Raw genomic sequence first — 23,862 nt, forward strand, 5'->3', positions numbered from 1 at the left:
GTTTTTGGCTGACAGAAATGGAACTCAAATTGGTCTTCTGCTGTTGTAGCCCATCCACCTTAAGGTTTGACATGTTGTGCATTCTGAGATGCTTTTCTGCTCACCACAATTGTACAGAGTGGTTATTTGAGTAACTTTGAGTAACCAGTTCTCCAGCCATTCTCCATTGACCTCTCTCGTCAACAAGTCGCTTCCGTCCACACAACTGCTGCACACTGTTTTTTTTTTTCTTTATAGCACCATTCTGAATAAACTATAGAGAATGTTGTGCATGAAAATCTCTGACCAGTTACAGAAATACTCAAATCAGCCTGTCTGGCTCCAACAATCATGCCACAGTCAAAAACACTGATTTTTTCCCCATTCTGAAGGTTGATGTGAACTTATACCTGAATCTGCTGGCCTGTATGATTTTTTGCACTGCACTGCTTCCATACAATTGGAAAACAGGATAAATGAGTAGGTGTACAGGTGTTCCTAATAAAGAGCTAAGTGACTGTATATGACAATGTGGCAATGCATCTAATTTGATGTATTAATAACCCTCTATCAGATTTGCTCACAGGCTTCTCAAGCCAGCAGCTGCAGTGTGGAGGAGTTTTCAGCTGTGTGGGTTATCAGTAGTTCTTCATGAGGGCGCACTAGTGAACCAATGTGGGAAACACCCTCAGTGACGAGGCCACAGCACGCGTGCAGGGAGGAGAGGAGAGGAGAGAGGGGGAGCACAGACGGAGGAGTATGTGACAGGAATGCCCACAGACTGACTGAGAAGCAAACGTGAAGATATTGTCGTGTTTTCGAGTATTTCCGTGCTCGTAGGCGAGCTGTGTCTCCAGCGCGGCTTCGCGGCTCGAGGGTAAACAGGAAGATGCTGCTCGTCTTTCTCCTCGCGGCGCTGAGATGCTGAGGTGAGCGACGCATGGATGAAGCGAATCGAGCGAACGTGAAAGAAAAGGCGGAGAGACTTCGTACATGTCGGCTGAAATAATCTTCTCTCGGCTCAGCATGTTTTGAGAGGTGCGGGCGCCAGCGGCGTGACATGAAGGCGGTTTGGACGTCGAGACGACGGCGGTTCCTCCGCGGACTCTGTGTCTGCGGGGGGCTCATCACCCTCAGCTGCTTCCTTCACGTAACAGGTGCGTTTGTGGACAGCAGGTTCAAAGAGATGGAGAAATAAGCTCGCGTGTGTGTGTGTGTGTGTGTGTGTGAGTGTGAGAGAGAGAGAGAGAGACCCTGTTAGCCTATTTTGCCCCACATAGCTGCGCCCCACAAACGCAACGTCAACATGCTGCCAAGAGTCCCTCCTGAAACCTGACAGGAAACTAGAGCATGAAGCTTCCTAAATTCTTCAGTGTTTTTACATGTTATACACGTGTATTAACTGGATATTTCAGTTCAAAATGTTTAGTTTATCGTTGCTTTAGGTGGCAAAGAGTGAAGAAACCCCCCTGAGAATGATTCTGCTTTGGTAATTAGCCAACATAGCTCTGTTCACCACAACAGCTGAGACAGAGTGAGGGATAAAGATTTACCATGAAGGCTGTGAAGAACTGACGGGCTACTTTAGACAGCAGAATTCTGTCGTTTATGGATGTCTGAATTGGAGCTGCTGGTGTAGACTGTACTGTACATTGGCTGTAATTGCCTCTCTGAAGAGCAGCACAGTGGCGGCAGCTGCTGACATTTCAGAGTGTGACCCTCCACACCTCCAGCTTTGTTACCTGGACATCACACCTGTGTCTCAACTCCACTGTATTAATCATCACCACCTCTGACAGCTTCTTCTCAGACCCCAGAGGGAATATTGCTAATTAGTCTATAGTAGTCTCCTCTCCATAGGAGCGTAATGTACATAGGTTCTATATACTGCCAAAAAAAAGGTTCTGTAACTTGTTACAATAGCGGAGCCATTTTTGGTGCTGAATATGATCATATTTTAACAGGTTCTTACACTCTCAGAAAAGTACTAAACTCTCACTGGGGTGGCAGCCTCAAAGGTACATCTTCACTACCTTTGGTTAGGAAACATAACTGAACTATATTCGATTGCAGTTCTGTTTTTTAAGAGTCAGTGACTCAATACAACTCCAGGCTCTTTATTTTACTTTTCCATTTTAAAGTGTTAGTACAAATATGCCCCTTAATCCTGCAAAAGCAAATGTAGTGTACCTTTAAAACTCATTTAGGGCACACAATTGGACCGTAAGACTATTGGTACACAGTTTTTTTTTATAAAAATGTACCTATATAGTACCCCTTTTTATGACAATGTAAAATAACCAACAGCTTTTCAAATTTTTTTTTAGTGTTCATGGTTCATTATATATCACCATCGCCTTTAATGAAAACACTTAAAGAACCGTTTTATGGTAATAGGAGAAATATTATCTGTGTTATTGTACTTAATGACACGTGCAGCTAGAAAAGCAATACATTACTAAATTCTACTTTGAAAAAAATATATATAAATAGCCTACACCCTATGAGGTTCACCACTGCAGCAGTTGATTTTGTGCAGCTTATATTGTGCGACATGGCAAAAATAAATCCAAGATATGTAGTTTTTCTGTGGTTTGATAAACTGGTACAGACAAAAGCACTGATAGAGCTACATTTAAAAATACTATCAAAAATGATGAGTAAAATGATTTTTATTCAACGTTTACAAACTGCACTGCAGTAATTCCAGTTAAACAGTACTACTTGTGCTGTCTTTGTAACATCAGCATATTGTGACATAATTTATCACAGTAATGGTAGAATATCATCATACTGCAGACCCCTAGTTTGAAGATTCTCTCAATATGTTCAGTACAAACCAGTATTTTGTTTTAAAAAATTAATGAATTAATTGATCCATAGTTAGGGGTGGACAACATGACGTTTTATTGTTATTGAGATAAATGATATCACAGTACGCTTTTCTGATCATATTGTGGGTATCATCAGTACTTCAAGAACTCTGACTAACTTGATGCAGCAAAGTGAGCATAATTAAGCCTCTTTAATTGGATTTACTGCAGTTTGTAAAACACTGAATAAAATCATTGTGCCTATTATAGTATTTTTATATGTGGCACTACAGGTCCTTTTTTTTCTACTGGGTCTTGGGGGGTGCTGGAGCCTATTTCAGCGGTAATTGGGCAGAAAGCAGGAAACACCCTGAACAGGTTGCCAGTCCATTACAGAGTAGCCACATAGACATATATACAGAAACTCATTCATACCTAGGGGCAAATTAGCATTTCCAATTTGCTTGACTGCATGTCTTTGGACTGTGGGAGGAAACCCACGTAGACACGGGGAGAACATGCAAACTCCACACAGAAAGGACCCTGTTCGCCCGGCCCTTCTTGCTGTGAGAGACGAAATATTGCGATACATATCATGAATCATGAAATGTCTTGAAGTATCATAATCCAATATTTTTGGCATTTGGCCCATTCCTAGTCATAGTAAATAAATAAAATATACACCAGGGTAACAGAATCACTATAAAATGAGACTTAACCGCTAAGCCAGAACAGTGATGGACTTCTAATAGCTGTATGTTTTCAGAATATAACTTGAACAAAATCTTTCAGGCAGCGCCTGACCTTATAAAGTGCCTTTTTTTTTCCTGCGATAATTAGGTTTAATGATGGGTGATGATCTACTTTTAGACAGCGCAAGCTGAAAAAAATCCTGTCCCTTATGAATGTGTTTGAAATTGACTTTTGGGAATTATTTAATTATTAAGTGAAATTTAGTTTGGTTTTTGTGTTTTAAAAACCTCTGGGCAAAAGTTATATGAGTCTATGGACTGTGAGGATAACAGCCAGGTACCTTCAGCGATTGTCCATCAATGTTTAAGCTGTTCTGCTGTTAGTGGTGCACAAGGATTTACTGATTTCTAAATTAAAAACCCAGCCAGCCGAGGAACAGATGGTTCTGTAGCTCTGAAGCCTCAAAGTCTGTTTGTTTCCTGTAAAAAACACTTTATATCAGTAATAACACATCAAGCAGCCTATCAGGAACATCTGGCCAGTCGCTTCTCATACCACTGCTGGACATGAAAAGGAATGTCAGCAGGCACGAATCCTAATGAGCAGCCTCTCAGGGTCTCTATTGGGACTATTTTTAGTACTGATTAGTTTACATATGCAAATGAGGGCCATCTTAGTCAGTGGTGTTGCAGATCCTGATCCACGCCCTCTATTAATTACTGCTTCTGCGTTACGTTTCCATGGGAACTCATGTGGATGGCATTAGGGATTGCTCCACTTTCCCCCCATTTGCAAATTGATTTCTATTTCCTGATGAAGAGAGGAACGTGTCTGCTTGTCTAAACATTTTCATCAACCGAGTTCCTTTTCAACTTGTTCTTGTTATCTGTTTATGCAAAAAAGTTCAACTTCCATTTCACATGTGGTAGAAGGGGCTAACGGGGGTCAACGCATTCTGTTCTTGCTTTACAGACCATCTCAAAAAGGACTCTGACCTCATTTGGTCCAAACGAAGACTAACACAGCAAAGTGTAGAGGAGAACCAAACGTCCAGCACACCCCGAGCTGGTGAGTTCCAGTAATCTCTCTCTCTCTAGCACTCCACATTTACCTCACTTGCTCTCTTCATTGCTTCATCTTTTTCTCCCTCATCATTTACAGACAGCTGCCTTCCTTACAGTCAAACCCCCTTTGAGGCTTGTGTTGCTAAGCAACCAAAGCCTTAATTTTGGAACAGAGGATTGTCTGTTTTACGCATTCAAAGTGTCGTGCTTAAGAGATACACGTCACACGTCCTTTTTTCCACCGATCGGCCCCCTAACGTCTCTCCTGCAGCAGCGTCTCTCTGTCTCTATGAGGTGATGCTGATTTTGGCAGTGCGAGCACTCAATCACTTGGCAGCTCTGCTGTGTAATCCCTGTAAGATGTAGGATTGTGCTTAGTTATGAGCTGTTTCATTCTACAGAGAGACACACACTGCTGGTGAAGACCTGGTGATAATTGCTAGAACGCTAGTTAAATCATTGCTAAGCACATAGATGATATTTCCGTGCTTAGTGCGGTATTTTATGGCTGCGGCCACTTATTGACTTTATCAAGTTATCAAAAACAGCCATGAAAAGCAGAATTTATTGTTTTTTTCTCTCCATTTTTTACGCACAAAGATTCTGCGTTTTCTCAAACTTCAGTTCTAGTTTTGAGTAAGGTTTAAATACTAAAGTGGTGCCACCACACAGGGAAACAGTATGTTTTGTGCTTAATTATATTTTAATAATTTAGTCACCATGAAGTCTTTTTAGACAGAGTCGTTTTTTTGTGCATTTAGTCCATTGAAACCTACACGTCAAGTCAAGTCTGCTCTGGAAGACGATGCAGAAGAAGAAATAAATCTGTAAAGTAGCAACAGCACCAGTGTTATAGGGCAACACTGGGTAACAGCCCATTCTGATGAAAAAGAACAAACAGCATGAGGAGTTTCACTGACTCACGGGAGCTGAAGCTCTACTATGTACGGGTGTGTTTCAGCTTAGAACTCTAATAATGTTTAATTTTTAATTCATTTTTAATAATTTTTAAATAACTACAAAAGCAACCATGAGCTCTGATGTGAAAGACATCATTAGTTATGGTGTAAATTTTAAAAACTCGGTTTGTTTTTTAAATTTTATTTAATTATATTGTTTTTTAATTTGTTTTGTGTGTAAAATATCGAGTCAGTATAAAAAGATGCAAATGGAAACTGTCCTAAATATGCTGAATACTGTCGCTGTCTGAACAAAACATTCTATTTCTTAATTTCTTCCAACTTCCATTTATAATTATGTTTTTTCCTTTTCTTGAAAAGTTACCATTTCAGAGATAGGGATGAGGTATTGTCGAGACAGCAATGATAAGTAACTGGAGCTATGAGGCTAACATTGCTAACAAACACTAGAACTCAATAGTCCCCCAAACAGCCGAAATCGTATCTGTAAAGTCACATCCGCAAAACCTCTCTCAACCTCTCCAAACTGCAACCAGGTCATTAGGGTCAGACAGGCTGGCCAGTGTGGTTTAGTACATAGTATGACTCATAAGGGCTACAAAGATGAATAAACTTCACCGCTACAGGCAGTCATTTCAGACGCCAGGGCTGATATTCACAAAGCAGGACTGATCTTGGATCAGATTCCTCTGTATTTGTGTCAGTCATTGTCACAAATATTGATTCTAGATCAGCACTCTTACTCCTGTTGACTGAAATAGCTGCCTGTAGCAGTGAAGATTTGTTAATATTTATAGTTCAAAGTAACTCATACTGTAAAATCAAAGTAAGTCATACTGTGTCCTAAACCACACTGACAAGCCTACGTGGCCTTAATGAACACTCAGATATGGTTTAAGGAGGCAAGTTTTTATGTATTTTTACAGAAACAGTTTGGGATATTTGGGTGACTATTGAGTTCCAGTGTTTGTTAGCAGTATTAGCCTTGCTGCTCCAGTTGTAAACTAAAGAAGCAAAAAATTAAGTTTCCAAAAAAACTCCAAACATCTTTTGGATGATGGACTACATCTGTGGAAAGTGGATAAGTAGGTAGATTTTTCCCTGAACATTCCTTTAAATAATAAAAATATATATATTTATTGATAATTTTGTCAGATTTATCAGTTTTTCAACACTGCCTATTGCGCCAGCCCTAGAGTATTTCCTAAAAATAAAAAAAGGGACCCCTGGGTGGCACATCCTCCTATGTGCTGACTACACCAGCGAACAACTGCAAGTTTTTTGACAATTAGTGTCCTCTAAGCATGTTGAGTTGTCCAGTGACGTTGCATTAGCAGCAGTTTGAAAAGATGCCACTCCTTTGTGTGTCTTGAAGGAAGCACATTGTAGCCTTCACCCTGTCAGCTTGGCAGCATCATGTGATAGGAGAAGAACTAACTAGCAGATGGAATCGGACATGACTGGATTGGGGAGAAAAATTAGGTAAAACTCCAGTTTAAAAAGAGTAGAATAATAATAAGAAGATGGTTATTTACTAATGGTTAGTTAGTTTTAGAATTTAGATTTAGTGGAACTTTTTAAGCCTTGACATCTGCTGAGCAGTGCAAGCAAATTATAGTTAAATGAGGCATTCAAAAGGCATTCAAATTGCAACATTATTTCAAATGCCTGACAGAACACATCCCTGTGAAATAATTTTTTTATTTATTACTAATAATACTAATTACTACTAATCATATACCAATATTTATTAATAATAATTTTAATGTATGTGTTTAAAAAATACTGTTTACATCTTTATCCACCGATATTTTTTATTTGCTAAGAGCTTAAAACTAGCATAGTTGTTGTTGGTTTTAGAGCTTTTCCTTGTGTTTCTCCTGCACTTACTTTATATTCCACAGTAAAGAGACTCACTGAAGTGGCATATTGCAATATCAGACATATTTCCATATCAGACCCAGCTTCCCAAGCATTATGACAACCTGCCAGTAATATGATTTATGGGTTGGAGAAATTTGATTAAAAATATTGAATTCATACATTATTAAAGGTAATTTTTTCTTTCTTCATTCAGCTTTTGTGCACTGCAAGATAACCTGGTTATTTAATATGTGCAATGTAAAGATATGTGTTGCAATATGCAACCTACTACACACCCTTGCACAGCAAGTTTTGGTACTAGGGTTGGGCTCTTTGATGCTGTTTTATCTCTATCGTAATAAATGACACTTTATCATTAAAAAGGAAGTGAAACTAGCCCTGGTAATTAGTTGTAGTGCAGTGCGGTACATGTAATGTTCTCTATGTTAAACTCTATGTTGATAGTTTTTGATAGTGCTCTTTAAATGTGGCACTTCTGGGGCATTCTGTCTGTTCATCTTATCTTACATATTGTGTATCATGGGAAAAAAAAGGAGGAAGAGAATGTTTTATGCCATGTCATCCACCCCTATTCTGTACAGAGTTCAATTATATGTGAACTGATTTTCTGTTTGCAACAGTTCTACACATTTCAAATTGGCCTCTTGGCAACTTTAGTGGAAGTGTTTTTCTTAAGGAACAGGCTTCTATGTTGATTGCATCTGTAGAGTTGGTGAGTGAAGTGTATAGCAGTGCTCTGACATAAGCAGGCCTGCCTCTTTGGGCTCTGAGCACTGTTTCAAATCAGCTAAAGCTTGAGATTTCAATTGGCACTTAGTTACCAGAGACAAAAGCCTCTTAACAGCACACAGTTAAATGGGGCACAGTCAGCAGACAAGTGCTGCATCAACATACCAAACACTAATGTTCGTTTTCTTTCTAGATTGCATGCTCAACACTGTCGATTTCTTCCCCAGTGTTTTCTGTGTGTTTGTGTTTCCTTTCTTGAGTGAGTGAATTTGTGTGCGTATGAGTGTACGCTGTGCACATGCCATATATCTTTGCATATATCTCAACATCACATTACTAAAAGCCTGTGGCTCCCAAACATGTCCATCAGTGTCTCTGAGGCCAGTAGAAACTCTGGCTTGCAGAGTGGGGGTCTCCATGGCAACTACATAGTAAAGCTGTAAAAACTTGTGAAAACCTTTAGCTCGGACATGTTCTTTCCGCTCTGTCAGGAATGTGCTTCCATGAGGGCTGATGCTGTGGCCTGACTCAAAAAATGTTCTAGAGGTTATACTGACAATGGCATTAAAGGAATACTCCAGTGGTTTTCAGTCTAACCACCGACAATAATTTCCCTGTACACTAAAAAGAAAATAACTAAAACCATCCTTACTAATAGAAATTTTACTAAGTATATCATTTACGAAATTTTACTAAATATAGGGAAATTTGTTGAAATTATTGTTCGTAGTAATTGACCATATGCTACAGATGCAGCCGATAGAGATTAGGCTGAAAAACATTGTATTCCTTTAACTCTCATTAGAATACACTGTCTACTTAGGTTGTGTTGATCATCCATCAGTAATATTGCCTGTTAAAATATTAGAATAATTACATGTGGTAGTTAATTGGCATTCACTTAAAGCTACACCACGTAAGTTTTAAGTTATTGGGGATTTGGAGACCTCTCTGGCAGAAATATGTATTTGCACACAATATGCGGAAGAATATTTTGTAATATCAGTTGTGTATCAGACCCCTTCCCTGAATGAATGAATGAAGGATTTAAGGGAATTATCTACAGTCGTCATATCTTCTTCAGTATAATGTTGATTTAGCCAGACCTTCTTTTTGAGCCTGCGCAGGTGAAGTTAACACATAAGGATGTGTGATGTGGTCTGAAAAACTCCAACAAAATATGTCCCAACACCTCTGAAGTTTAAATTATTATTTCAGGTTTTGCAGGGTGACTCAAAAGTGCATGGACACCATATTATAGCAGTAATGCTACATCTTTTAAGTTTCACAAAAATCTTACATAGTAGAGCTTTAACATTGTTTTTCAAGGAAACAACAAAGTCCCAAATAACACTGTGTAAAATATAAAAAAATTGTATTATACCAAAAGTTAGTGTTATAGCATCCAGCGAAATTTGAATGGAAAAAAAGATGTAAATGAAACATGGTCCTAATATTCTGATAAGCACATGTTATTGACAGCCGTCAGTACAACACTTCCAGACTGCTACACCAGTGAAACTGAACTGACCACAACAGCAAAAGCAAAGCAGGGAAAAATACGTTAAATGGACTCTACATACGCAGGTCCCGTTGTAGACCCTGCTGTGTTCATGGCTCGCTTAAAACCATTTTTATATGGCGAGCCCCTAAAGAAGTTAAGGTTCTTATTCGCTTTACTGAAGGATGGACATTCAGGAAGTGCTGGCGTGTCGGGTTAAACAGATAAAAGTTTGGGTGGACAAATTCATGAACGACAAGCACACAGATGAGCTAGCGTCAGCTCAGTTATGTTTGCTTGGGTTAGCTTTCGCTTGGTTGTTAGCTTTCTCTTGATAAAGTTTTCAGGTTTTCTGGTTTGCAACAGAGAAAGACTGTAAGGAAACTGTCCTTTTAAAGCTGTGTGGGCTGGACAACCCACATCAGCCTTGTGATTGGCGAGAGGACTGCTTATGAAAATACTACCCAAGATTAGAACTGCCTATTTTAGATCGAAGAGGGGAATTCTGGTGAAATAATTCATCATTTACTGTGTATTAGAAAGTTATTCAAAAGACATACTTTGTATTTGTCTACTGTGTGCCCCCAAAGGCAAGATTATCCTACTTAGAAAGAAATCATAGATTTAGGCAGATGTCAATCTGCTAACACAGCAATAATCACAAATATAGGAAGAACTGTCTAATAGCAGTGAGATATTAAGATGGACTTTAGCTGCCTTTTCTCCCTCCGTGATCTTCTGATGTTGCAAATAGACTGGGTTAAAGGAAAACTTTAAACAGCTCATACTTTTTTTTTTTACAGAGATCCGAATGCCTGTTCACAAAACATGCTGATATTTGAATTTGAATGTCAAAATAATTCTGAATTTGCATCCCTAGAATACACAATATCACAAGATGTTGAACTTATTTAGAGTAGCTAAAGCCTTGCAAAATGGAACATTTGTTATTCTATGTCTGCATGAGCTGCCATGGTGGAGGCTAATGCAGGCGTGTCTAATGGACAAGGAGGGGTTGAAAAGGTTTTCAGTTGCCTCTGTGTCAATACTCTAAACTCATTCTCTCCTTTACTCTCTGCTAATGGATGTGTTTCTCTTTCTGCACACACACACACACACACAGCAATCAATGAATTTCCTGAGGACATCTTCACTAAGGAGCAGAGAAGGCATGGGGCGGTGCTGCTGCATGTTCTCTGTGTGAGTATGGGATGCTCCTGGACACTAAAAACAGTGCATTAATAATACTTGATTCAGATGTGTACATCATTTCAATATGAATTAATTCCATCACATAAACACAATTTTTTGATGTAAGTAAACCAAAAGGCAAAATTATGCTGCCGTACTGTATTTTTTTTCATGTGGAAAAATTGTATGCTTTTAAATTAAGCTAATTCAGTGTGTTATTTTTTTCAGCAGGGAAGAAATCTGCTTTTAAATAGTTTTTTGGAACCTTACATAGTCTTGTAAATGCTAACAAGATAGAAAGCACCTTTCTAGAAAGAAGACTTTTTATGTTTTTTATACTGTTCTTTCAAAACTATCTAAAGCACCCAGTAAATTTCATTCTTTACAGGTAACTATTGGGGCATGGATGAGTTATGGATATAATTCCCATAATATCCCATGATCTATCAGATAAATTATTAAAAAGTTGCTAAAACAGTATCACAGTATGTGAGTATCATAGTCAGAGATGGGTGGTTCAGGTCTAGACTGTTAATAGTGAGTTCAGAACTGGAGAGGATTTTTACACTGATATAGATGATATATTGCCAACTACTAGGGTAAAGCAGAATAGATATGCCACACTGTCCCTGATAATGATTTTCTTGTCTTGTGTTTTATGTCCACAGGCAGTTTACATGTTCTACGCCCTTGCCATTGTTTGTGATGTGTACTTTGTGCCATCTCTGGAGAAGATCTGTGAGGTCAGAGCTGCTCTTTGATAATGTGCATTCACCATTATTGGGGTCTTTGTGGCTTAGCAGCAATGATTATATCCTAAGCATTTTTCTGGTTTGTAGAACCTGCATCTGAGTGAGGATGTAGCAGGGGCCACCTTCATGGCAGCAGGAAGTTCTGCTCCAGAGCTCTTTACCTCTTTGATCGGTCAGTGTAGCAGTTACACGTGATGATTGGTCAAAGTGGCGTTCCTATCCCCAAGTCACAGTTTTTTCTTGAGAAATGTAATAAATATCTTCTACAAACGAATTCCTATGGTGTGATTGTGATATAATATTATCTTAGGTGTATTCATCACTAAGGGAGATGTGGGAGTTGGGACCATAGTGGGCTCTGCAGTCTTTAATATCCTCGTTATCATTGGAGTGTGTGGCATCTTTGCCGGACAGGTACAATATGTCCTTTGCAGCAATTTTCCCCGCAGTAGGAAAGACCTTTGGTTAATAGAAATCCGCAATCCTCGCATCCCTGTCTCTCTTTCATTTCCTCACAGACGATCTCTCTCACCTGGTGGCCTCTCTTCCGTGACTCTGTTTACTACATATTCTCTGTCTTGGCCTTGATTCTGGTAAGCCTTCATCAAATTAAGTACAAAGCTTTTAAAGCTATCTCTTATTCTTCTTTATTCTAAGCTTGATTTATTACAGGCAACTGTATTCTTGACTTGCAGATCATTTATGATGAGAAAGTTCTCTGGTATGTTACAGCTGATTTTTAATAGCTTTTGAAATAAAGCAGATATGCTTCAACAGCATATTGTTATATGACCACTGACTACTTTGTTATCACAGGTGGGAGACGATAGTCCTCATATCGATGTATGGAGTTTACATCCTTATCATGAAGTACGTAGTGATCTCTACTTGTAACAAAATGCTTTAAACACTGTTCTAATAATAGTATCGATGGTTCATGTCATTTGTTTATGTGTGTGTTTTAGGTTTAATAGTCAAATCTGGGGCTGGGTGGAGCAGCAGTGCGGGATTCCCGGGCAGCCCTGTTTGGTGAGCAGCTTACGCAGAGATATAGCAGTAGGAGAGGCCACAGCGCACTGCGATACTTCCATGATCCTGATGAAGAAAGGTAGATTGGAGTGGGTGTGTTTGTGTTTTTATTTTTGTGTTATTGACTGATAGTTTGTTTTACATGTTTACATTAACATGTCACTAAAGCATGGCAGTTATTATTCATCACCATATTTGCGGAAATACAGTAATGTGCAAAAGCCAGAGACAACCCTTCATTTATTTATTGTCCAGTCAAAACGGTCATTAAGTTATTCATTTTTCAGGAGATGTTTCTGAGATTAGAAATAAGATGACTCGCTTGCATAAGGAAATAAGTGAAATAACAGGAGTTTCCAAAACTGAAGTTAGATATAAAGAAGATATAGAGAAAAAAGGAAACTGTACAACCAAGCAAGACCTGGTACACTCTTACAAAGGGTGGCCACAGAAAGTTCTTTGAGCAATGCCATAGACCGGGGGTCGGCAACCCAAATGTTAAGAAGAGTCATTTTGTCCTTTCAACAAAAATCAAACCACCTCTGAAGCCACAACATTTAATGACCATTTTACCATCTTGGCTGTAAATATGTCTCAGTATGCGTTGTTGTACTAGTATAGGCTAAAACACAGACTTATAAAAACACAGACTTGCTTTGCTCTGCTTTAAGCTTCAGCTCAGCAATAGCCACTTTTCTCGCATTTCCGGCACAAAACTTTTCTGCAAAAGTAGAAGTTTTTTGTACAATGTCTCTTAATGTTCAGTTTTTTTTACAAAGCTGAAATCAGCTTCTTGTTCGCCAGTTTCTTGTTCGAATTTTCGAAAAAAAATCATTAGTGTTTCACAGTTTCTCTTTACAGATTAAATGTGTCAGGAAACCAGCTGAGTGCTTATAAATGCATATACAGTCCATTCATCTCCAAATTATCCATGTTCATCTTACATCTCTCTCTTTGTCTTTTTGTTAGCTACTAGCTAGGCAAGATTGTCTGCATTGCTATGGTGATCAACAGGGTGAATTAATTGTGTTAGAACAATCAGCAAAGCTTTATTTTACTGCAAAGGAGGATTATTTTATTTTTACCTAAAACATCTAGTTCTGCTGTGGAGCCGCAACAGGGCAGTAAAAGAGACTCATGTGGCTCCAGAGCTGCATGTTGCCAACCCCTGCCATAGAGGAACCACCTTTGGTTGCCTAAACATCCATCTTTGAGAGATTTGTGAGGGTAAAGAACCATTTAAATGTTTAAAGAACCTTCACGTAATGTACACCAATTGAAGGGTTCTTCCTACATTTGCATTTTGTGGAGGTTGTTTAAACTTTATAATGGTTCTTCATATTCACAAATCTCATTTTCAATAATGGTTCTCATTTGGTTTAAAAAAAAAAGTTGTTGTTTTTTTTTTTAAACCAAATGTGGTTCCTCTATGGAATCCTGCAAAGAACCTTTTTTGGAAATTAATTTTTAAGAGTATAGACCAACAAAACTGTCACCCTACTTAAAGCTTTCGTATTGGAGAGAGGAGAAAATCAAGCTCCACTCTTGCTTCAGATCTAAGAAAAATCTGTGTTTTTGTCCATCCTTCCACTGTGAGAAATGCAACCGACTTCTAAGACTAAACTTTGGAAAAAAAATCCCTGCAGATTTCTTTAAAAAAGTAAAGAATGGAAGCTGTAATATATGCAAGAGGTGGACACACTAAATACTGAAAAATATTTATAATATTTAGTTTTCTTGAGGTGGTGCCTGACTTTTGCACAGTGCTGTAGGTTACATAGGACAAAAGCCCTTGAAACTCTCCATCCCTCAGGTCAGTGTGCAGGCGAACAGGACTCGCCCGTGGTGATGGTGGATGAGCTGATGAGTCTGCACCCTCACCAGTTCTCCTTCTCAGAGGCAAGCCTCCGTGTCATGATCACGCCCCACTTCTCCCCCCGCACCCGCCTCAGCATGGCCGGACGCATGCTCATCACCGAGGTAACGCCCACTTGCCTGCCACGCTCCCGACTTGGCAGGAAGGATCGGCTGCATCTGCATTTCTCAGCCAACGATAGACTTTAACACTGGTTTTGTTTTGAGAACAGACTGACATTATGACTGTTTGCAGCAGGTCTGGTAGTAGTACAAGTCTTTTCTCCTCTCCTGAAAAACTACTGCGTATGGTAGGAGAGTGGCTATACTGCTTTCAGATAACATTTGCTTTCATCTACCTGCCCAAAAGATATGAGAGGCTTCATTTAGCTATGTTTAGCTGCTTTAAAACTCTATATACACTGTGTTGCCAGTTTACACTAATACTAGCACAACACCCACTATTATGCTGCTACTACACTATGTGTCCAAAAGTATGTAGACACCCCTTATAATTAGTGAATAGATGGGGTGAAGGGTGGCTGACAGATTCTGCAGCAACAAATGGGATACAATCAATAATTGTAAACCTACAAAGTGCATCTGTAAATGATAAAATAGTCAGTGTAGATGCAAGGTTGGTGTAAAGTGGCAACCCAGTGTAAATTGCCATTCCACCCTTTCTTGGTGAAAAAAAAACTTTTTTTTTAGTCTTAAAAGGCTCATATCTTACATTTTTTACTTTTTCCAAGAGATCCACCGATGTTATTTATGTGGGATTATGAAGAAAAAACAGACATAATTCATTTGTACATGACCATTTAGCAACCTCTCTTTATCAACAAAAAACAGTTTATCTGTGATATGGGCCATTTAATGTCAGTATTTTATTTCTTCCATGTATTTATTCCATCTACATGCACTTACATGACTTGCTTGTTTGTTTGCCTCTTGCAACTCATGCATGTCATCCTTAAGAGAGCTCTTCATGTGCTGCTTTGCATTGGTCTTTGGACTTACAATGAGCTAGCTTTGCAGGAGCAGTTGGTAATTTCCTCTTTCCATGTGCTGCCTCCTTTTCGCCAACCTTTTCTATTGTGTTTCCCTGACATTCTCTCTTTCGTCCCACAGAGGCAGAGGCTGATAAGGAACCGGAGCTCAGGGGACAGTGGCAGTGGTGCCGGGGACACTCCTGGCCAGGATAACTCAGGGCTCGAGGGGGTGCCCTGGGGGCTGGAGAACGGAGATGCCTTGGAGAGTGAAACGCAGCCGCTGGAGGACCCCAGGATGAGGGGCGAGGGGTCAGCACTGGATCGGGGAGCGGATGCAGAAGACGCCCAGCCCAAAGAGGAAGATGATGATGATGAGGTTGAGGAAGGACAACCCTTCAGTCCTCTCATTGTGCCAGGCTAGTCAATCTATGATGTTTATCCGTGTCACAGATACAGTCTGCTTGATAAACACATAGGAAGGCTGAATATTATTTATTTTCTGAACTGGCATTCAACCAGCCTTTTTGTCTGTTATTTTTGAAGGCATGGCCCCATGACCTTTTTTCAGATGACCTGATTAGAAAAATGGTCCTCATGCTTAATTGCACATGATGACCATAATCCTCTAGACAGACTGACATTTCCAGATGAGGGGGATGTGCTGTGTTTTTGTCAGGCAGATTGACTGAGATAAATGAGATTTGATGCAAAAGCCCCTTCAGCAGCAGCTTGCACCTGAGTGGTCCCTAGCTATGTGTACACAAAGATTAGACTAATAGTGGTTGCTGATTATCGTCAGAACTTTCCTAATGCATGGATAAAGATAGTTCCATGTGAAAGAGGATGAAGGGTGAACAGAGTTGGAGGTGGGTAAAATGAGATATACAGTTATGTGAAGAAGTAAGTACAACCCATGAAATGTTTAGACTTTTTCAGCATATTTGGATGTACAGATATCCGGTCTCCATTTAAATAGTGTTAATAGATAAAGGTGATATAATTTAACAAGCGACACATTTTCGTCACTCTTTATATAATTGCAATTATCAGAAATGCAATTTCCTTATGTGGAAAAAGTAAGTACATCCCTATATATATATCATTTCTTCAGATGTGTCAGATTGAAATTAGGTGCGCCCAATCAGGTGTTAATGATAACAACAATATTAGAGAATATCTTGGAGGAACTTGTCTTATATAAACCTCAGATATCTGGTCTGGTTTGCTCTTTGTTATTGGAGTGTGTGATGTCATCATGATTGATCAAATAGCTCTCTGAGGCCTACAGAAAGAAGGCAGTAGATGCCTATGAGTCTGGAAATGGGTTTGAGAAGTGTTTTCAAAATATTAGAAATCAAACCTACTGTTCTGAAAATCATCTACATATAGAGAAGATGTAAAACTACTGCTAACATATCCAAGCGAGGCTGCCCCAGCAAATTTAACCCAGGAGCAGATCTTAATATAATAAAAGAAATCTTCAAGAACCCCAAATTTTATCACAAGATTTATAAGTAGCTCTTGCCATTGTGAATGTCAGAGTGAATGCCTCTACCATTAGAATGAGACTGCACAAATTTGACCTACATGGGAGGTTCGCCAGGAGGAAGCTTTTGCTGTCTAAAAAAAAAGAACATTTATCTATATATACCGTTTAGCTGATTATCAAATACTGATGTATACATGTCAAAAAACAAAAATTTCATCACTGTACAGTATGTTGCCTGGTTTGAGCTGAGAAATTATTTTACATTACATGATGCAACTAAGTATTCCACACTAAAAATGCCAATTCTTTTGTTTTTGCAACACGCTGAAGACTTTGGGTTTGAGATCAAAAGGTGAATTTGAGACAGTAAATCAAAAATTCAGCTTTAATTTCCTGATATATACATCTAGATGTGTTAAACAACTTAGAACATGGAACTACAGTAGCAGAACATCCAATTTTTAGGCAATTTTTAGGCAAAAATACAAGAACAGATAATCTTAAAGTAAATTAAAGAACACTTAAAATTTGGTTGAATACAGTGATGAATGAACTGTGTGAACCAGTTTGCCACCTTGAGGCAGACCAGTGCAGCATCTCTAGTTAGTTGAGAATACTAAAGACAGAAGCTCGCTGATTGTAGGTGAAGCAGCTAAACAGGGACTCTCTGAAGTTTGATTCTGAGACATACCATCATGAGTTACATTATCATTAAGGATTAGTGAGTCCATTTGAAAAGCAGCCATTCAAAGCCCAAGCCATGACATGCTTGTGTTTGATCATGAGCAGATCCTTTCTTTCTCCACACTTTGGCCTTTCAATCATTTGGTAGAGGCTAATTTTGGTCTGATCAGTTCATACAACTCTGTTTCAGAACTTTTGTGGCTCATCTCTGTATTTCTTTGTGAATTCTAATATGGCCTTCCAGATCTTTCTGCAGATGAGTTTTTTCATCTTGTGGTATGGCCTCAATGTTTCAGCTCTCAAAGTCTTTCTTACCAACGGTGGATCATGATACCTTCATTCCTGCTTTGTGAAGGTGTTTGTTGTTATGTATGTTGTTTTGGGTTTTCTTTGTAGCTTTCACAATGTTTCTGTCATCAACTGCTGTTGTTTTCATTGGTCGACCAGTTTGATGCTGTTAGTACACCAATGGTACAATGCTTGTTTAAACAGTCAATCTAATAGGGAACGCCTGGGCAACAAGAAAAACCTGTCAGTCAAATGTTCCAATATTTTTGCTCCTTTGAAAAATGAAGCAAATGTCCCATGTTCTAAGTTGTTTAACACATCTAGATGTAAATGTCAGGAAATAAAAACTGAAATTCTGATGTATAACTTCAAATTCATCTTTTGATCTCAAACACAAATGTCTTTAGTGTATAATAAAAACAGAAGAATTGTCTTTGCTGTTTCAGGCAAGAACAAGTTATTAATGTTTTAGAAGGTATTTCTGAGAAGATTAGATATAAGATAATACCACTTGCATAAAGAAGTGGAAATCAAAGGAAAATAAGTGGAAGAAACAGCTGTTTCCAAAACAGAGTTTTAAAAACTTTCAAAATTAAGATACAGGGAAAATGCAACTCTGTAAAAGAGTCTCTGTGCAAGACCCAGGAGACCAGCAAAACTGTCACCATCACATAAACAGTAATTAAAGCTTTCATCTTTGAGAGATGACTGAGAAAAGGAAATAGACAAAGGAAGAGAATTTGCACTACAACACCAAAAAAATAAGACTTTGACTTTGGGTTTACTTGCTTTTGGCCATAATATGATTCATTTATTAGGATGTACACATCAGAGTTAATAAATTCCATGCATCATTATTTTTAAGTGCAAGAACCCTGGGTTGTCCACTTCTTTGACCAGTAGAGGGCACCCTGGGCATGTAAAACCATCTACTCTGTGAAGCTAATAACTGCTTTAATGTATTTTTCCTTGTGTCCACAGGAGGGTGCAGTGAACGGGTGAGGTGGTTGTTCTCGTGGCCTTTAAGCTGCCTGCTATACTGCACTGTGCCCAACTGTGTGCTGCCACGCTGGGAGCGCTGGTTCATGGTCACTTTTGTGGTCTCCACGCTCTGGATTGCAGTCTTCTCCTACCTCATGGTGTGGATGGTACGGATCATCCCCTAATTGACCCCTATTCATTTTACTAATATTTTATGGAAACGACACTTGAAATGGTGAAAATATTTGGCTGATGATACTATATCCAGGATCCAGGATCTTCTTTTCCTTAATTCATTTTAGGGCAAATTATGAATTTCTGTTCTGTGTTCCAGGTCACCATTATCAGTTTCACACTGGATATCCCAGACGTTATTATGGGGATCACATTCTTAGCAGCGGGTACCAGCGTCCCAGACTGCATGGCCAGTCTCATAGTTGCCCGTCAAGGTGCAAAAATTCCCCACTTACCGGTTAAAACTGTAGATGTAGACCAGTTTGATTGTATGACTTTTTATTTGCATAATGACTAAACCTGGGTGGGTATGCATTGTTTGTGTGTGTGTGTGAGTGTGTGTGTGTGTGTGTGTGTGTGTGTGTGTGGTTTTGCAGGTATGGGAGACATGGCTGTATCTAACTCAATAGGCAGTAACATCTTTGACATTCTCTTGGGCCTTGGTTTCCCATGGGCTCTGCGCACGCTAGTGGTGGATTACGGGTCAACTGTTAGTTTCTACTGCTTTCATTACTTTTGTGTCTGGACTCTCATTTTACTTTCTTGAATTTGAGTAAGGAAAGTGGTTTTATAGTCCACTGCAGATGCTCACCTTGTCTTTCTCTAACATTCAACTGGAGATCTATTAAATGCAACTGAACTGATTTTTTCTGTAGCAGATTTTATTAAAGCTAACCCTAAACCAACACCTAACCTTAAAAGGCCCATATCCAACATTTTTTTAATGTATTTTACTTTTTTTTCCTTGAGGTCCACTTGAGGTTCGTTTGTGTGGTTGTATGTACCAAAAACAATCATAGTAAATGTTTACATGACTGTTTTCCAACCTTTCTTTATCCCTCAGAATTAAACCGACTGTTTCTGTTACTGTACCTTTAAAACTGGTTTATGTAAATGAGCTCTGATCTGAAAGGCTGCTGTGTATTGCACCTTATTCGAAAACAGTCCAGGTTAAAACACTTCTTATAATTTTAGCATGACTGGATGGGGCTAAACTGCTGTAGGCTGAATAGATGGAGATGTGTAAATGCATTGGTGTTTGTGACAAACAGTGAATTCAAAACAGGCTTGCAGCTTAATTTTCATATATGGACTGTGTGAAGTAGAAAGTGAACGGAATGTTTTAAAAACTAACAATGTTTACATACATCACCATCATCACTGGTATTCATATAGCACCTTTTCCAAGGGCAATTTACAATCGTAGAACATGAGCACATTAATTAGGAGGTACATAATTAACAACTAAAAGACATCAGACGCTTGTAAACATTATATTCAGAGACAAATAGAACCTTGAAAATATAGTGACTAAAAATATGGCTTTAACAGAGATTTGAATGAGGATAGAACAGGAGGCATGCTGCATAGACTTGAGTAGAGAATTCCATAATTTGTGAGCTACTACACTAAATGATCGACCACTGAGTAAAATTCAGTTTTCCATGATTTGGGCCATTTAAGGTTGTTGGTAATCAAGTGTTTCACTAGATAGTTTGCTACCATTCTGAGCATCTGTCTATAATTTATAGACTTATAATTTATAATATAATTTATAGACTTATAATCTATAATTTATAATTTATAGAGACTACCAAAAAATGACTTAATTGTTTTCAATTTTCTGATCATTTTTCTCTCTTTGTCAGGTCTTCATTAACAGTAGGGGACTGGTGTACTCAGTCATTTTACTGCTTGCTTCAGTTTTTCTCACTGTAAGTACAGATAATAATGCCTGTTGTCTTCTTTTTGAAAAGGGAATTCCACCAGTTTTACAAATTTCTGCATAATTCAATCATTGGGAGTGTCATTCAGAGTGGTGTGATGGGAGATGGTTCTTTGTATAGAAACTTACTGACTTTTAGATCTTCTTTGCTGATAGGAATCAGGAGTCGCAAGTGTAGCCATTTTATTTACTCTACCATACAAAATCCAAAATGGTGCATTTCACATCAAACCACCCTGACTTTGACTTTGTTTACATCTTAATAAATAAATTATACAGAAAATTAGTAAAATAGGTGAGATTCTTGTTTAAGGATAGCATAAGAGCGTTTTTTTCAGCCTAATCTCTATTTGCTGCATCTGTAGTATACAATCTGTTAACACTTACAGATGACAAATGTAATAGAAAAATCTCATGAATCAATTTTTGTGCTTGAATGGTCTAGAATGGTTTATAAGAGCTATGGAGGAACACAACTATCAGTTACTGTTTCACATAGCCTGTTATGTGTTTACTCTTTCTTTGTCCTGCAGGTTCTAAGTGTACATCTAAACCACTGGAGACTGGACCGCAGGTTAGGCCTGGGTCTCATGGTCCTGTATGCCATCTTTCTTCTCTGCTCTATCTGCTTTGAGAAGCTCTAGGCCAGCCCACTGCAGATGAACAATACTGTTTCCTGAGTAAAACACTGAATCGCTTAGTTATAAAACACCTGATTACTACAATTATCTTATCTGGGGAGTGAAGACAGGACACTGTATGGGTCAAACAGAGATCAGTGGTCAATGATCAGTCAAGTCAGGGAGGTGTAGAGTGCAGCTTTTTGCAGTAGGTGTTGCCTGTGTTAAGCAGCCTTTACTCAGTGTGCTACTTTTCTGCAGATAGGAAATAAGAACATACTTGGAAATCAAAACTAATATAAACAGTATGAGTTTTCAAGCAAAACATAGTATCGCTTCTGATTATTTTGTGTCATAGGTTGGATTAAGCAACACGCTGTTACATCAGTCTGAGTTGAAAGTCATCCAAAGTGTACTACAATACATTAAAAGTGTGGGAGTAGGATTTACATGCTTTAGTACTGCTAAATTGCATGTTGTCAGTTACTAAATGAGAGTAACAGGCACTTCCTACCCCCTGCACCTCTCAGTATCAGAATTCAAGCCACAAGATGTGATGTTTACAACACACAGGACACCTCTTTACCTTCAGCATGTTCTTATTTCTACTCTGTAATCCAGAAGTCATTTATTGGTGATTATGAACAAGATACAGACAAGATTACAACACATTATTACTTCTTGTTAAAATCAGTGCTCTTAACCACTTTAATGTTCTATTAAATCTTTATGTACATATAATTTCTGACATAACCGTATTTTTTTGAAGATGTCTTTGAAATGTTGAGAGAATCTGCATAGTCAATCTGAGCTGTTTCAGTATTTGACAGTTAGTTTTACTCATTAACCAAAAAAGTCCCCTCTTGTCTTTAATACATGTTGAAAAGCTTTTACATTCTAGTAGTTTTATACAAATTGCTGTCTGACATTTTAGATGTGTTTGCTATACGTTTTAGATATCAGACTGACCTTGTTCCCTTTGCGTCCCTTTTAAACGCCAGTCTATTTATCACAATTTACATAGTATTTTTAAAATCTAGTATGATGGACAGATGGCTATCATACTTCCTCAGACTTTGAGTGAAGAGTGACAAAAATCTGAAAAATAAATTTGATGCACCAATGATGATTTCTGGCCTGCCAATCAGTACATACATTCTTTTGTGTAACTTATTTTTCTCCATGTGTTTTACGTATTGTTTTGTGGTAGATGTATTTCATAGTGGAAACACTGAGTGCACTAAAAAGCTTTTGTGATGTATAAGCATATTGTCAAAGGATTTTCATCAATAATTTTTTTATGGTATGGAAATTCTATGATTCTATAATTGTCCCATAATTTACAGTAATGAAGTTTTATTTATTTTAAATCTATTTAAAAGCCAGTATAGTTTTAGTATATTTAAGTAACACTTTTATTTCTTTGAAACTATCACAGACAGCTTTGACTGAAGTCTTTTCTATCTCTGAAAATTCAAGATATACATAATATTCATTCTTTACATAGGGTTTTACTGTTCATTTTGGACATTAACGGTGTAATATCATGCTGTCTGATCTGCTGTACACTGGCTTAATTCTGTGAGGAGCTGACAGCTAACTAAATGCCTTTTCTTTCTTTCTTTCTTTCATGATAAGTGATTTAGGGGCATGCCTGACTTTATAGCCTGACCTCTGTCCATCTGTATTCATAAAGAACATGAAACTTTGTATGTTGTTGAGAGTGCAATTAAACAAGTATGGTGCAATATAACTCATCCTTCCTTTAGCAAGTCATTTTATTCTAATAGCCTGACTGCAGGCAGAAACTGTGGGATCAAATACCGTATGGCAGTATGAGGGCATGGTATGCTGGAAATTGAATTAACTTTTATAATAAGTCATACATACCTACACCTATGTAATTAACTTATATAATAAGACACATTAATCTATGCCTATGTAATACACCTGTATAAAAAGACTATTATATTAACCTATGATTGTGTAATTCATCTGTATAAGTTGTAAGAACCTATACCTTTATAATAAAGTTATATAATATAAAGACATATTAACCTATACCTGTGTAATTAACCTGCACATTAGGCTTACTGACCTAAACCTGTATTAATAACCTATATAATAAGATGTATTAACATATACCTGTGTAAGTAACCTGTATAATAAGCTATACCTGTACAGCTGCTATTGTAGCTCCAGTTTTTCTCTCACCAAAGTGACCATCAAGTTAGATCTGTGAATCGCATGTTAAAAGAAAGAATGAAAAAGAGGAGGTGATTTCTCTCCTAATGAACCTGCAGGTTCAATATTCCACTCATAACTGGGAAAAAACTAACCTGGTACAACAGGTACCAGAAGCCTGCGTGGCTTCGTAGTACAAAATATCTTGAAGTATTGACTTTAGTGGTTTTACTTTCTAACAGTGATTTGATGTTT

The 23,862-nt window shown here is 38.2% G+C and overlaps 1 protein-coding gene across 1 annotated transcript; it reads left to right on the forward strand.

Moving 5' to 3' along the window:
- The first annotated feature begins 673 nt into the window (after positions 1-673).
- On the forward strand, positions 674-23,176 carry slc24a6a (solute carrier family 24 member 6a). Its single transcript, XM_036569012.1, has 17 exons — positions 674-1,136; positions 4,458-4,553; positions 10,707-10,783; positions 11,443-11,517; positions 11,614-11,698; positions 11,837-11,940; positions 12,045-12,119; positions 12,222-12,247; positions 12,343-12,396; positions 12,492-12,634; positions 14,369-14,535; positions 15,541-15,817; positions 18,844-19,010; positions 19,178-19,292; positions 19,455-19,567; positions 20,727-20,792; positions 21,337-23,176. The coding sequence occupies exons 1-17, from the start codon at positions 1,040-1,042 to the stop codon at positions 21,445-21,447; spliced, it is 1,848 nt and encodes a 615-aa protein (XP_036424905.1). The 5' UTR covers positions 674-1,039; the 3' UTR covers positions 21,448-23,176.
- The last annotated feature ends 686 nt before the right edge of the window (positions 23,177-23,862 follow it).

This window comes from Colossoma macropomum, unplaced genomic scaffold, assembly GCF_904425465.1.
Source record: "Colossoma macropomum unplaced genomic scaffold, Colossoma_macropomum, whole genome shotgun sequence".
NCBI classification, from domain to species: domain Eukaryota; kingdom Metazoa; phylum Chordata; class Actinopteri; order Characiformes; family Serrasalmidae; genus Colossoma; species Colossoma macropomum.